The sequence below is a fragment of the Lynx rufus genome, unplaced genomic scaffold (assembly GCF_022079265.1).
Source record: "Lynx rufus isolate CCGP_SWC_20201006 ecotype Redwood Valley unplaced genomic scaffold, mLynRuf1.p SCAF_2, whole genome shotgun sequence".
Taxonomy (NCBI): domain Eukaryota; kingdom Metazoa; phylum Chordata; class Mammalia; order Carnivora; family Felidae; genus Lynx; species Lynx rufus.
The window spans coordinates 73,566,948-73,582,663 of record NW_025814834.1 but is presented as its reverse complement, the minus strand read 5'-3'; the positions used below and the strand labels follow the sequence as shown (position 1 = coordinate 73,582,663).

General features: G+C 43.0%; 1 protein-coding gene across 1 annotated transcript in view; it reads left to right on the top strand.

Annotated features, from left to right (window-relative positions):
* Positions 1-13,982, top strand: part of PKP4 (plakophilin 4) — a 240,103-nt gene extending 226,121 nt beyond the window's left edge. Inside the window, exons 17-22 of the mRNA XM_047085087.1 lie at positions 2,195-2,390; positions 6,406-6,490; positions 6,615-6,732; positions 9,307-9,435; positions 11,146-11,219; positions 12,979-13,982. Coding sequence (XP_046941043.1) covers positions 2,195-2,390; positions 6,406-6,490; positions 6,615-6,732; positions 9,307-9,435; positions 11,146-11,219; positions 12,979-13,227 — 851 coding nt within the window. The 3' untranslated portion in view covers positions 13,228-13,982. The remainder of the gene's footprint in view (positions 1-2,194; positions 2,391-6,405; positions 6,491-6,614; positions 6,733-9,306; positions 9,436-11,145; positions 11,220-12,978) is intronic.
* Positions 13,983-15,716: the final 1,734 nt, after the last annotated feature.

Sequence of the window (15,716 nt, the reverse complement as noted above, 5' to 3'; positions counted from 1 at the left end):
GTCCCCTGATGAGTGAAAAGGAGCTTCCTCCACACCCTGTTCATACAGTCCAGCTGGTGTCTGATGCAAGTATGCATTATAACTCTTAGTTCCCATACTTCTTGAGAGAAATCCTTCAGGTCCCTAAAGAGATTTTTTTTTAAGTTATTTTTACATCCATACTGTTTGAATTTCTTAGAAGAAGCTCATACGGTTTGGGAGTTTCTAATGCTAAAAATTAAAGGCCTGACAACATAGGATTGTGGCCTGTCACTCTACAGCTGGGGAGGGGACACAGGAGTGCCGAGGTGCAGGGCCACTGAGGGCCAAGACCTCTGGGAAGGGGGACCGTGTTTGCCAAGCCCTGCCCTTCTTTCAGAGCATCTCTGTGTTTTCTGTGAATGTCTTGACTCCCTTTTAAACTTTCAAGAGCATTTTCTCTCTCTACCTGTGAGCCTTTTTTTTTTTTTTTTTTTTACCTAACTGGAGCATTCTTGAATGGTTTCATGAATCACTTTCTTATTTCTTTCTCTATAAAGATCCCTCCTTTCCTGAGGTCTGAGCCCCTCCCAGATTCAATATTCGACTCTAATTTATTCAGTACTTCTGTTTCTGAGAACCATCCCCTTCTTCCTTCACTCTGTGCTCACGTCCATCACCAGCACTAGCAATGGACTTTCTCTGTAGAGCCATTTTTCACAAGGAAACCAAGTTTTGTCACTCTATGAAAGTTACTGCATACTCCACTGAATCGGACCAGCCCAGCTGTCTAGAGCTGCAGGCTCCAAGGGGACCACCAGGCTCACTCACAGGCGGAGTGAGCTGCCTTATCCCAGTCTCCGGGGGCAATTTAAAGTTGTGCCTTAGCAAAATGACGAATTACATGTCATGGACGTTTTGGTTTTTCGTGAATATTCAAAATCACCAGCGCTAACTTCCATCTGTTCTAAAAACCACATTTATCTTCTGGCTTACAATGTCAATACTGTTTTCCCCCTATTCACAACAATGTTCACCGTGAGTAAGCCAGAGCCTTCCCTTTGAAATACAGTAAATTATGCAGCGTGTAGTCAGGGCCTAACTTCTACTGCTTACCATTGTATATAAATAGGTCTTTAATAAAAAACCCATTTTGTATCCACTCAATTATTAGCATAGAAAAAAAAACTAAGAAAATATTTACTTGAGCTTTAGTTCATTTCTTTTGTTTGTCATGCAGTTATTCTAGTTTGTCAGTTGGTAATTGAAATTGAAAAAGAGATAATCTCTTTTGAGAGAGAAGTAAGGGAAACAGAGTATCTGTAAAGAAATGCTTCAGTAGCTGGAGACTTCCCCAGCATTGTCCCATCAAGAACTCTGTTATATTGGGGAACCTAGATGGCTCAGTCAATTAAGCATCTGACTCTCAATTTCAGCTCAGGTCATTATCTCATAGATTTTGAGATCGAACCTCGAATTGGGATCCACCCTAACAGCTCAGAGCCTACTTGGAATTGTCTCTCCTCTCTCTCTGTCCCTTCCCCTGCTCTCACATGCGTGCACGTGCTCTCTCTCAAAATAAACAAATCTCTATTATATTGCATCACTCCTATGAAATAATCAGCCATCATTTTAACGCCAAAGGTTACTTGTGTCCTTTAAAAGAAACTAACCTGTTATCACTGTTGAAGTCAGACCAACTGATATTTACCTTTCACTTGATAAAAATGTGTAATTGTACCCAGCTCACATGTTAAGACCCTGAAAGATTTAATGAAAAGTATTGTTTGGCAGCCTTACTTAGTCCAATTTTAAAACTTATTCAAAGATCAGTTTTTAAAAGCATTAAGAGGAAGTTAAGGTATTTTTGATGAATAGGAATTCAATTGAAAGTAAAATTTATTTTTATAATTTTTCACTGTTAATGAAGATAGTTGAACTAAAGCAACTTGATTGGCATACCAAACTATATGCTGATTTACATTTTCTTTTAGTGGCTCACTGTAATGTTTTATAAACCAATTATTTCTCCAAGTGGTTTTGCCGTAAAGATTAACTTCCCCCCTACGTTTATAATATTTGTCACTTCCTATTTTGCCATGGTTTTTTTTTTTCCTGTTACTGTCTTTTGAGGTTCTATTTTCAAGAGACAACACACTATCAGGATCTTTCAACAGCAACAATAACAAAAACCTGTACCTTCTGAAAGCAGAATGAACTCCTTTGCATTTGGCAGGTAAATATGCCATGCGAGACCTGGTCAACCGGCTTCCCGGCGGCACCGGCCCCAGTGTGCTGTCTGATGAGACCATGGCGGCCATCTGCTGTGCTCTGCATGAGGTCACCAGCAAAAACATGGAGAATGCCAAAGCCCTGGCCGATTCAGGGGGGATAGAGAAGCTGGTGAACATAACCAAGGGCAGAGGAGACAGGCAAGTCTGGCGCAGGGAGATGGGATTGTCCTATGATAAGGGCTTTTGTGGAGGATATTTCCTATTGGAAACAATTTATTTCTGCATATCATACACACTATTAATAAGCTAAACAGTCTCCACCAATTAAAACCTGTTTTGTTGGGAGAGGCATTTGCAGTCCTGTGGCCCCTTTTTTTCTGGTTTTTACTTTGTTGTAACACCCCTACATCCATTTTTGTCTCTAAAGCCATGTTTGGTTGTGCTGACCCCAGGAAGAATCAGAAATGCTATGACGAGGAAAATCTGGGGGCACCGTTTCCCTTTCACCTTTGACTCTGCTCCAGCCTCTGGGGCCTGTTCTGCAAAAACATCTTATTGAATCCTCAGTTCTGGGACTGATGCCTCTGCCAGGTGCCTAAAAAGTATTAAAATCATTGCTCTGCAGCAGGGCCTGTTGTGTAGCCTCAGGATGTGCCCTGGGCTTGGATCATACATTCCCCCTTGCTTCTGGGTGACACCTAATTGATGAAGCAGCAGAAGTAGGAATTAGAGAATTGGTGGCAAAAATAGAAGATTTTTTTTGTCACAGAGTTATATCAGTGGACTATCAGTTTGCCTTAGTATCACATCAAAGAATCCTTCAAGGAAGTGGGAAGTAGGACTGGTTGGAGCCTTTGCAACACACAGGACAGCAGCCACCTGATCCGTAAAATGGCACCTCTCTCCCCACCTGCCACCCTGTCCCCTGCTCTGTTCTCCTTCACAGCACTGATTAACCCCTGATATGTTAACGTAGGGCTTTCTCTGCCATCCGACTCCCCCAGTAGCAGGAACTTTGTCTTTTCTTCTACCCTCTACATGGAGAACAACCTGACCCAGTTGTTGCTCAGTTAATATTTATTACTTGACTAAGTGACAGTGCTACAACTCACCTTATTTCTTGTCTAATCTTTTAGTTTATACTTTTGAAGGAATTTCTAAAATATGAGTAATGTCGCAAAGCATATTCTCATCCCCTAGAAGTCACACCTGTCAACATTAACCACATTAACCAATTTCCTTTCAGTCCTTTTTTCTTACATATCTTTTTTATCTCGTTAGTAATAAATGCACACACACCTTTTTATTTCAAAAGAAATGAAATGTTACAGATAAAGCTAAGGGAACCAATAATCACTTTTTGTGCTCTTAAAATTTCATTAAAGGGCCTTCATTTGTGAAAGGCATAAGAAGCTGGAGAAATGCTGAACCAGTGCCAAAACCTTTGTATATTAAAAAAGAAAAATTCTCATCCAGTGTAATCTTTTTTTCAAAACAAGAGACTCAGAAAGTTCTTGATCAGCTCAAGTTGTCCTCTAAACACACATTTATTTTCCCTTAGGAGTCATTCACCAAGTTTACTGTTCACCTGCTATGTGCTACAGCAGTGAGCACATCTCCCAACAACCCCTACCCCTGGGTACCTTACATGCAAGGGCAAGGTAGATGAGGTACCCGTGAGTAGGAAACACAGCCTGTCAGATGCAGATGGGGCAAACAATAAAAACAGGAAAGGTGATAATGGAGGAAGTGGAAGGGCTCTGAGACAGAAGAGTGCCTCACGCATGTGATGGGCAGCAGGAAGCCAATGGGAACAGAGCAAGTCAGGAGTGGTGCGGGAAGGTGTGGCGAACCAGTGCCAAAACCTTTGTATATTAAAAAAAAAGAAAATTCTGTAACCAGAAATACAGGACCCTGTGAGTCAGTGTAAGGACTTTGATTTACTCTGAGGAAAATCAAAAGCCACTGGAGATCATTCAGCAGAGGAGGGACACAATCTGGCTTCCCTTAAAGGGGTCATCGTGGCTCAATGAACCTTCCCCTCTACCAAGTACAGATTAATGGTGGCAGCAGTTGTGGGGAAGTGGTTGATGCTGACATGGTTGAAAGAGTCAACAAAATTTGCTGAGGGATTAGATGAGCAGCAGGAGAGGAGGAAAATGTCAAGGATGACCCCAAGGTCTTTGGCAAAGACCACAGGATGAAATTGCACTTACTAACATGGGGAAGCCTACGGGAACAGGGTTTTAGGGAAGACCAGGTGTTTGTTCTGGACATGTTACATTTAAGACCTTTATTAGACATCCATGTGAAGTGTCTGGTCAACAGTAGAATATACCTGAGTTGAGTTCAGGATAGAGGTCCAAACTAGAAATAAAATTTGGAAGTCATTTGTGTATAAATGGCGTATTTAGAAAAGTGAAATGGGCTGAGATGAATAAAGAAAGAACTGTAAATGGAAAGAAAAGAGGCTTAAGGGCTGATATAATTTTCCCCAAGGAGATGGGGAGCCAGCAAAAGAGCTGAAGAGTAGCCAGAGCATTCAGAAGAAAATCAGGAACGTGTGGTATCTTGGAAGCCAAGGAAGTGCTTCAAAGGTGAGCACGTGTCAAATGCTCTGCTTAACCAGATAGGACAACGACAGCTGACACTTGTCCAGTTGAACGCTACTGATGTCACACGTTTAAGAGAAGATGAGAAATTAGAGGATAAGAATTAGAATTTTGAGGATACATCACTCTTCCAAGGAGGTGTGCTGCAAAGGTGAGCACAGAAGCTTCCTTGATTTTCTCAAGAGTTAGGTTTCTGCTGATAGAATTCATCTGCAGATATCTAGCCTAGCAGTTTGTATCAAGGTATATAGCCGGCACACTCCTGCTTGCTCGAGTGTTGCAGAGCAGTCCTTGGAGCCGGCATGGGGTCTGTCTTTCCTGCCCCCTCCCGGCTGCCTAGCACCTACAGGCGGGGAGATAAACACCAGCAGCAGTGTCAGGACCTGGCTGAGAATGGCATGGTTGTGAGGTGCGAAGGCCCTGTGAGGCCATCCCAGGTATCAGAAATTTCAACTCTGTTCATTTTTTGTTTTGAGATATCTCCTGCTCTGTGGTCCATTTTGAAAATGTACAATTTAGAACAGCTTTGAGTGGGTTTTTTTGACCTGGTTCTGCCCTTGACTCAAGAGGAACACTGAGGAGAGGTAGTCTTGAGTGGGAGGTGGGGGCGGAGTTAGATGCAGAAATGCCCCACCTCCAAGAACAGGAACAGCGCTATCCCTGAACATGACTATACTCCCTCCTCCCTGAAGCCCTCAGAATCATTACAACCCATATCCTGTTGTCTGGGGCAGAGAAAGTGCTTCCAGCCTGCCCACCTCACTACTTCTCCCCTTCCTAAGGGTTTCATTAGGAAGATAAGAGGAAATCAGATTTTAGATACTGTGGTACACATCTGAAGTCGAATTTTCGATGTTGAGATGAACTGTGAAGAGGTATCCCATTATCCTTACCCCTGACTCCCCAAGCGCTGATCCGCCCCTGACGTGGTGATCTGCAGGCCTGTGCTCAGGAAGGAGGCTGCACTTCCCTCTTCACTTATCACCGAAGCCATTGATTTAGAGGAGCAGCCCTCGAGGTGAAAAGCAGTGACTCATGGTGAGCAGTGCTTGAACAGAGCGCCAACATTCAACAAACGTCTTCAGAGAGAACTTAAAACTGACTGTATTTTCCAAATTGAACATTACAGCACATATGTACGTTTACCCAGAGGCATAAATAAGAAGGCAATGCTGGTGTTTATAGGAAGACCTAGTCATGGGGGAAACATTTAAAGTGGGAAGGTCCTCCAGTACTCAGGATGCGAGGTCATGGTCGAGTTAATCCCAAAGCCCCAGGGAAGTCAGCCCCATGGGAGATATGGAGGGGAGCTAGGGGCTGACACCTGAAAGAGGCCTCCAGCTTAGAGGGTCATGGCTCATGCCAATCACAGCCTCTCACCACAGACTTGACTGCCTGAGAGTCTCACTTTGGTCCTAGCCACCTGGGCCCGCCCTGAACCTGCCCAACTCCCAGGTACACCTGATTCCTCGGTCGTGTTTTCCAGCAGTGGCCCCTGTGCCCTCTGGGCCTCTTGATCACTGGTTTGCAGCTTAAATCTCTGCAAATGGAACTGAGGATGTGCCTCCCACATTCATTAACATTACCTCGCTCTCTCCTAGATCATCTCTGAAGGTGGTGAAGGCAGCAGCCCAGGTCTTGAATACATTGTGGCAATATCGGGACCTCCGGAGCATTTATAAAAAGGTAACTTAACAAGAATAGCTTTGGCATAATTAGCATTCATCAGAGCACACATTCATAATCATTTATTGTAATGAAATGTCATTATTCATTTTGAGAGGTTTCTTTTTCTCTTTTAACTCCACAGGATGGGTGGAATCAGAACCATTTTATTACACCTGTGTCAACGTTAGAGCGAGACCGATTCAAATCACATCCTTCCTTGTCTACCACCAACCAACAGATGTCACCCATCATTCAGTCAGGTCAGTAGGCAAACTCCACTCCTTCGCAAGAACATTTGTGTGACAGATGTTATTTTCCAGCCAGAGAAGATTGAACATAGACAATTAAGCCTGTCACCTCCAAACACTTAGGAGGTGGATTTGCTTTTCAAGCGAAGAGCCTTCTTTGGGAATTATATGCCATTGTAAACAACAGACCCATTTCCCTCCTTCCATTTTAAAAGTTTATGCAAGTTTTCCCACAAAAAATGGGCCCTCCATCCCATCTACTCCCCATGATTCTGCTTCACTAGGTTTGTGAAGGGGTCTGGGAATCTGTGTTTGATAGGCTGGCCAGGTGATGCGGCTGCAGGAGTAGAGGAGCACACTTTGAGAACCACTGGATTATGCCTGAAAACAGCTGCCCTGCCTGCCCACTAGCTATAAGTTTGGAATCTCCTCCAAAGTGATTTTTTAGTTTTCTTGGTGAAAACTCTTAGAAACAAGGTCCTCTAGACATGATCTTTACATCTGCATTCTGGGGAAGCCACGATCTCCTGCACCTTCCTTCTTCCCAGTTAAACCTCCATCCCCTGGCTGTATTCCAGACCCTACCCCCACCTGCCACCTGCCCCCACCCCTTATCCATGACTGATGGGAACAGGCTCTACAGGTGGGTTCGCAAGAATTCCCTTTGATTTGTAAGTTGGGAATCTTGGCAACCACACGACCTACTTATTAGTGCCTAATTTTGTAGAAAGAACGTTCTGAGACTCAGGCTATTTTTTATATACAAGGACAGAATATTACTACCAAGCCCAGTTAGTCCTATAAATTTAATTCTTAGTTAAATGAAACAGGAAAAGTAGTATCTTTTTTTTTATTTGGCTTTAAATCTCCCATTCTGACATATAAATATTATCTGTTGTATTCAACTGTGCTACTGCTGGCAGTCTTATTTGTCATGTGGACAAATGTGGCCAGAAAGACAAATATAGGACTGGTGGTTCTTACCACATAATTGGATAGCTCCACTTGTACTAAGAGTTTTTTAAAAGTGTCTGTGCCTACTGCGTCTGGTATATATTTTTATCTTAGTTTTTAAATTATGAGTTGTTTTCTTCAAAGAGACTTAATGCTTGGTTTTTGACATCCTTGCTGAGCTTCCAGGTGTAGCCTGTGGCTGTCTTCTTGTATAAAAATGCTCAGAACTCTTTAGGGACTCTGGAATAGGGGTGTCAGGGGAAGCAAGAGATTTGGCTGCTTAACCAAAGGCATATGTAGCACAGGCAAAAGGATAATTTCAGACAGATTAGGGCATAGTTACTAAACAATGAACTTATTTTGAGGGCCTCACATATATACACTGGACAGTGTTGATGAGCCCATCCACGTTCCTGAACGTAGCTTTTTGGATTCCGTTTGAGAGGAAGGATAGAATTCGCACTTGTTTCTCCAGTAATTCTAAGCGCTAATCCTCCACCTGTCAGCACTGATGTGGTCTCGACTTACTGGCACTTCTGACGCCTTTGCGCTAATGTAATTGTGGGAGTCGGGTGGGCGTGATCTTTGTCCTGCTATCTTCTAGAAAGTAAGCAAGGTGAGTAGCACATAGACACAGCCCATGCATGCTCACCTCCCTTTAACACACAGCAGCCCTACGGCAGTGAAGTGACCTTTTAGGGAAAATATTTCAGTGTCCTGCCTCTGAAAGCATCGAGGTGTGCAAAAGCACTGGTGGCAAGGTTTGCAGGCTGCTGCTTTCAAGTGGATCAAGTGAATAAGTGACCACTTTTATTTATAATTAACTTTAGTGCAAGCAAGATGACTTTTTAATGAGGAAAAAAAATGCGTGAAGCTTTCCTTCTGTGCAGAAATGCTCAAAAGGAGACCTGTGGATGTATATGTTATTATTAAATATCTGGCTCAAGCTGGGATAAAAAATCGTCTGGGGTTTTGTGAGGCTGAACTTCTTAGCACTGTCAACTTCTTAAGGAGCCAGGCTTACTGAGTTTATAAAATTTCCCTGACAGCTGATCACCATAAAAAGACGTATAAATGTTATGGGCTGGGTACTCTTACTCAAACACATTCAGAGATGCAGATATTTTTGAAATAATTAAAAATCAAAATATGCCATAAAACATCGATTTACTAAAGAACTGCACATAAAGGATAATAGACGGCTGTTTTACAAGCAACCGAACCGAGATCATAAAATAGCAAATGTACCTCTCGCATGGCTAAGAAGTTACCCTCGCTCCGTTGTAAAGGCGCTGTAAAGGCACGCTGTAAAGTCCTTGAGGCCCATTACCGGGAAAGCTGCATGGTTTCTGCGCTGCGCCCCTAACTGGGCAGCCCGGGCTTCAGCTCTCCGGAAGCTCTGCTCTCGCCACGCCCACTGATCCTCGAAGCGGCGGGCTTGCAGGGCTTGCAGGTCGCACTGGCTGCTCTTCAACTCACAGTACCTCTGAAGGCTGATTTTTAGCATCAGCTGCGTGGCATTGCTAATTGCTGATTTGTATTTTTCCAGAGAGGATTTTACAGAGACACTGACAGTCTGCTTTCTCTTTCTTCTCCTTTCTCTCTCCCGTCTCCTTCTGCCTCTCCCTTCAGTCGGCAGCACCTCCTCCTCACCAGCACTGTTAGGAATCAGAGACCCTCGCTCTGAATACGATAGGACCCAGCCACCTATGCAGTATTACAATAGCCAAGGGGATGCCACACATAAAGGCCTGTACCCTGGTAAGACGCCAGCTGGGTGTGTGGTAGAGTATCTCGAAAAGCCACGTGTTTCCAGGCACCCTGCCAGCAGCCTGGGAAATAGCCCGTGCCTGTATTGAGACGGTCCCCCCAGCAGCAAACCGTGTTCTAGCGTCAGCATTTCCTGCTTGGGGGGCTGTTGCCTTTTCTGCTTCTTTTAAGGAAAACAAGCTAAGGTAGTGGCCTAGTGACCACAAATAAAAGAGCACTGTACCCAAATGGGAGATGGTTTCTGGCTCTCCCCCAGCGCATTCCCTTTGCTCTGCTCCCCCAACCCCCATCCATGCAGTGTGTCCCTGTGTGTCCCACATATCAGAACTCTGAGTTCTGTGACTCTTTGCAAGGCCACACATCCTAGACTGGTTCTTCTTTTAAATTCAAACCTGAGAATGGTGATCAATTTCATTTACATTTTCATGGAAAAGAGTTTGAATGAATAACACAATGTATAATGTGATTCTTCCCAGAGTGATTATATTTTAAGATAACAAAAATAATGTTGCACAGTATTAATATTTTTATGTCATTCAGAAAGCTGGGCATAACATTTATTTAAAGGATGCCAGCCCTAAGAGTTCCCAGGATTTCATACTGTCCCCATTCTTGACTCTCTTGCAAATTATAACTACTCTAGAGGTTTCAAATAAGGCAGTGTGACTGAGCTACCACAAAAGAGTACTCTTTTCTCAAAAAACCTGTTTATTAAAAAGAAAGAAATAAAATCTGGTGGCAACTTAACTGCTGGGGGAGCCGTCTCAGTTGTGCTGTTGTCTTTGAAATTGTGATTTCACAGGACTGTTTACTAATCGACTGTTGTTACTATGGCAATTAATAGCTCAGAAAATTGCAGATGCTACATTTCAAACACCAAGCTCTTTGCAAAGGAAATGCACAAACTGAAGTGCGTTGTTCCTTCAGATTTGCAGCAGCCTGCTTTATTTTTAAGATCGCCTCCTTAGCATGCATGCCCTTCTGTATCTTCTTTGCTTGCTTCAATAAACTAATTTGCCTCAAGTATGTTTCATTTTCCTCATTAAAAAAAAAAAAATCTTTGTGAGCCCTAACAATAATAGAAGGGTAGCCAGTGACGTCATTGGGAGTCTGCTGTGGACTCTTGAAGACCATCATCGGATTATCAGATCCTTTTTGTTTGAAAATGTAGTTAAATATGGCAGACACAAGACTGTGCCTCCATGTGGCCACACTGCTTAGAACATGCCTGTGCCTGCTCCAGGACCTGGGACTTGGAATCAAAGTTGTTCTGAAGGCATGGAGCTTGTTCTAATATGTTTCCCTTCCCCCCATCTGACCCAGGGCTCTAGCTCAAAGCCCTGGAAAAGTGATGTCCCTCGGCTGAGGGAGCAAGGCTGCTGTTCAGAGCCAGCCAGGGAACTCTTCACAGGTATGCATAGCTCCCCACAGTGACCAGAAGTTGAGAAGGAAACCTTCTGGTATTCTGGTATTGCTTTTTGGTGACACACACACACACACACGACTTGTCTTTGTCGTATTCATTAGCCCCTAACAACCCTGGGGTGAGCAGCAGCCAGGCTAGATCCAGGGAACTCAGACTGCTGACTGTCCCGATCTACGCTGGCACTGGGAAAGGCAGGCCCTGTCAGGGAGCCCACACAGCCTAATGGACCACAGTGATGAGCACTAGTTTTAATTTCATAAAATATTTTCTTACAGGCTCCAGCAAACCTTCACCAATTTACATCAGTTCCTATTCCTCACCAGCAAGAGAACAAAATAGACGGCTACAGGTGAATTTGCAATGTCATTTTTACAGAAGGTCGATTAGCAGGGATCAACATAGGAAGGGGTCCGGGTCGGTTGACTTACCAGAGCTGGGCCAACACAGCAGGGGCCAAGGAGCTTTCCCGGGGCATCTCTGATGCGCTTCAGAATCTCCTCTGTGGTTTAAGCAAATCACTTCCACAGTAGCCCCAGGTGCTTGAATATCCAAATCGGTGCTGCCGAGACCACCATGCCACTGATGGGGACCAGCTGAGAAGTCTTTAACTCCTATTCTTTGCCCAGTAATTTCCTTTTCCCACTCCTTTTTTCTGTTAACCTCTAAAATCTCTTCCATCCTCTGTGGGGAAAGGTTGGTAAGCGTACTTCATTCTCTCATCTCATTGTTCTCTTTTCTGTACACCTCATTCCTCATCTCCGTGACTCCCTCCATATCCAAGCCATGGTTTGAAAATGCTTGAGTCCATGGCCAGGTCTCCATTAGTCTCAGAAGTCAAAGTGGACTCGGCCCTACTGGGGTGGACCCCACTCTCCATCAGAGTGGGTACTAGTGATTATAACATCCAGTCTCTCCTTTCATGGGGACCTAAAATTTATTTCAGTCCTTCCTGATGCCATGCCCACGTGGGTCATCTGATCTCTCCTCCTACCTTCCAAAAATACATGAACAACTGGGGTTTTCCAAACAAGCCTGTATCCTCAACTTCAGATAAGGATGCTCTAAAACCTCCCTCCATTTCATCTTTTCTCTAGATGGACAAAAAAAGAATTTCCCAAATTATTTATAATTTATGCCATAGTTTTTAAGTCAAGAGAGGGGGAAAAAAAACTGAAAACCATAACTCTAACTTAAAAAGAGAATTTAGCTTTGAAATGCTTATAATGTTAGAATGTGTTTAGTTCCAGAACATGATGTTTTGATACCTACGTGGTAAATTTGTTACATCTTACTAAGTGAGGGGATTTGGACATGATCAAGAGGGAAATCAGACATAACAACCAGGACAGTTTTTCTCTAAACATATTTAAAGAAGTTAATGTGAGATCAGAGATGAGCTAAGACAACACAAAAGGACATGGGGGCAGGGTACCCTGATGTGGATGCCCACATGTGCTCACCTTGCTTCCTTACAAATCGATTAGTCCTGGCTTGGGGAAGTCTTTTCCTTTCGAACCATTTGCTCACATGTCTCTTCCAATTTTATTACTCTGCTGCCTGGAGATTGCTTACTCCTTTAATAGTACCTCACATTTGTCCTAAAACTGAGGGATGGACTCAATCTTCATCTCTGAGGTAAATGTTTAAAAGATGGTTCTGCACATATACAACTATCTGAAGCATGAAAATCCAGCCTCCAACTAAATTCATGATGTACTAGTGGTTCCCGTGTCAAAGCAAAAATCAAGGCCATCCTTTCACTGAGCATGCCCAGGTAACAAGCCCCTCCACAGCAGAGCGCAGAACTGGTCCTCTAGTGAGGAAGGAGGTAGCCAGAGGCCACCTCAGGCTCTCTGGAGACACCAACTTCTAGAGGCCTTAGAACAGGGCTTGAGCAAACTCTGCCAGCCTACTTATAAACATAGTTTAAAATCCTTACAATCTACTAGTAAACATAATAGCATGTACCAGAAACAACTCTGAACCATATGTTCACAAATATTGAATACTGCTTTAAAAATATGAAGCAGGAAACCCACATTAATTTCCCTTAAACATGTATTGCCAAAAATTGCTTTGATTTATTTGCTTTTTCATTTTGTCAACAGCATCAACAGCTGTATTATAGTCAAGATGACTCCAACAGAAAGAACTTTGACGCATACAGATTGTATTTGCAGTCTCCTCATAGCTATGAAGATCCTTATTTTGATGACCGAGTTCACTTTCCAGCTTCTACTGATTATTCAACACAGTATGGACTGAAATCAACTACAAATTATGTAGACTTTTATTCCACGAAACGACCTTCTTATAGAGCAGAACAGTACCCAGGGTCCCCGGACTCATGGGTGTAGCATCAAGATGCTCGGGAGAGGAACTCTTCTTTCTAACCTTGTTTGGATTGAGATGAAAAATCCGTCTTGCTGATTTGCTGATGAAATGTGAAAGTGAAATGGAAGGAATGAGTGAAGAGCATTTTTTTTTCTTTTTTGAGGAATTATCAGGGAAGTGAGGAAACCTTTGGGAGAGAGGACTTTCTAAGCTCTATTTAGGTGTTAGATCTAATTACTTATAGATTCTGTAGTCTGGTGAAGGTGTGGGCGATGTGATGAGAGGTTTGAGAAATGGGTGCAAGGAGGTGGGGGATGTGTAGGTCAAATCAAATTAAAGATGATTTTTTTAATGTGAATAAAGTTATGTTCTGATAGTTTGTACAGAAAAAAAATAATAAAATGGATGCCCTTCATGTTTTATTGCTATTACTAAATGTCAAGATTGTATGCTATTATGTCTTGTAAATTTCTTTTGTTGGTGTAAATATGGAAATGCCACATTGGTTAAGTGCCATCATTTGTAATGCAGTGTGTCATTTGAAAAGAGATTTGAAGAAACTGACAGCTTAAAAGACAAATGGGAAACCCGAGGAATTGTTAGCAATTAAAAACAAACTATAACATCCTTTGTTTTCAAAATGAATAGTGTACCTTTGAAGCACAAAGTCCAGTCTGGTATAGAAGCGCCATGCCCATTCCCTGCCTCTTTCATAGGACACTTCACTGCCATTTTCTATGCACATGAAAGAAAAATAAATGTGGAAATTTCATCCTTGGAAATTTGTTCCCCGTTTTTTTTTTATTTTGTGTGTAATATGGAAAAGTACATGCTATAAATGTGAATCTAAATGCATGTTGGAAACAGCTTAAATATATCCAAGTATTATGGACTTTTCCTAGTTTTATACACTTTGTAAGATGGACAATACCAAAGAATGAAGCTGTGAAATTTCCTCCTCCTTAACCACCTTAGTATTTTTATTTGGGGGGATCTATTTTGAATCTATTGTACATTGCCATTTTATCTTTTTTTTTTTTCTTTCCTTTGGACCGCTGTATGTATTTAACACCACTTTTCACCTGAGTGAAAGTCCCTCTGGCAAGACCGGCCCTAACTAAAATTGACAAAGACTCCTCTTGGCAATTTTTTAAAGAACTCCATAACTACGTAAGAACAGTGGCTGGGCACTTACTGGTTGGCACCAGTGTAGGAAACCAAAAGAAATTCGAAATAATTCTTTTGCTGAATGATCCCATGAGACAATAATCCTGGATTAGAGACAGAGTGGAAGAAGGCCTGCATACGTGACAGGGGTTCCAATAATACCAAGCAGCATTACTTGTAAGCTTTTCTCCATTTATCAAGACGAGGGGTACCAACACCACGAGGGCCAAAGACAGGCCTTCCCAAGTTTTGCAGTTTCCGCCCTGGATCTGACATGGGAAACAACACATATGGCAAGTCAAACCCAGAGCTGTTGACTCAGCTCAGTATATCCTGCAACTGAGGTACAAATCCTAGGTTAAAACATGCGTGCTTATGTTTGTGAGTATATGGAAGGAGATGTAGGAGAATAGTGCTTCCCTTTGTTGAACAGACTGTAGCCCAAGATTAGAGTACAAAGTGAAATGGAAATCCAAGTACAAACAGGAATATTCCTAAAGTCTGCCGGTGAGGGGACTTAATGATGTGTAGGCTATCTGAAATGACAACACAATAAGACTGCCAGGATGTCCCCAGCCTCATGTGCCCCGGCAGAGCTCAAGAAACAGCCCTCTAGGTGGCAGACACTGCCAGATTTCCCTGAGGAACTGGCATCAGGATTTTTGAGATGTCCGGTATCCATCTGAGCTTTCAATCACTGACTTCCTTGGACCTGACATTTTCATGTCTGGGTTGAAGACCCTTACTCGAGTCAGGAATAGAAGAGGATCTACAGCGGGCCTAAGCTGAATCACAGTTAACTGTTGCTTTTAGTGACCTCATCTGTCTTTGAGATAACTTAGTGGTCACAGGTACCCAACTCTGACAGGCAGGATTTCAAAAACTGATCCAAATTTGGGTTACAACCCACGTGGGCGTCCACCCAGACCTCCTACTGGGGCCAGAAAGAGACCTTTGGGTGAGGATTGGACAGAGAAGATCTGATGCCCTGATGCCCTTCCTTGTAACTAGAGAAAAGAAACTATAGATAGAGCCTGAAAAATACAAAACTGTATCCCTGCTCAAAAAGCCATCCTACTCTTCCTTCCAAGGTATAAGAATAAGCAAGCCCTGCTGGAACAAAGCTGACTTTTGCTACCCTAATGTCACAAGGTAGCATGTGGAATTCATACCCCCCAAAAGAGTTCTGTGGTTTCTGCTCAGTGCACTTCAACCGCATCCTGCAGGTCAAGGCTGAACTGAGCCAGTGTTGGAGAGCTAAACCAGTGTGTCTTTACCCTGACCGTACATTAGAATCACCCGGGCAGCTTTCACAACTAAGAGGGCCCTATCCTGACCAATCGGA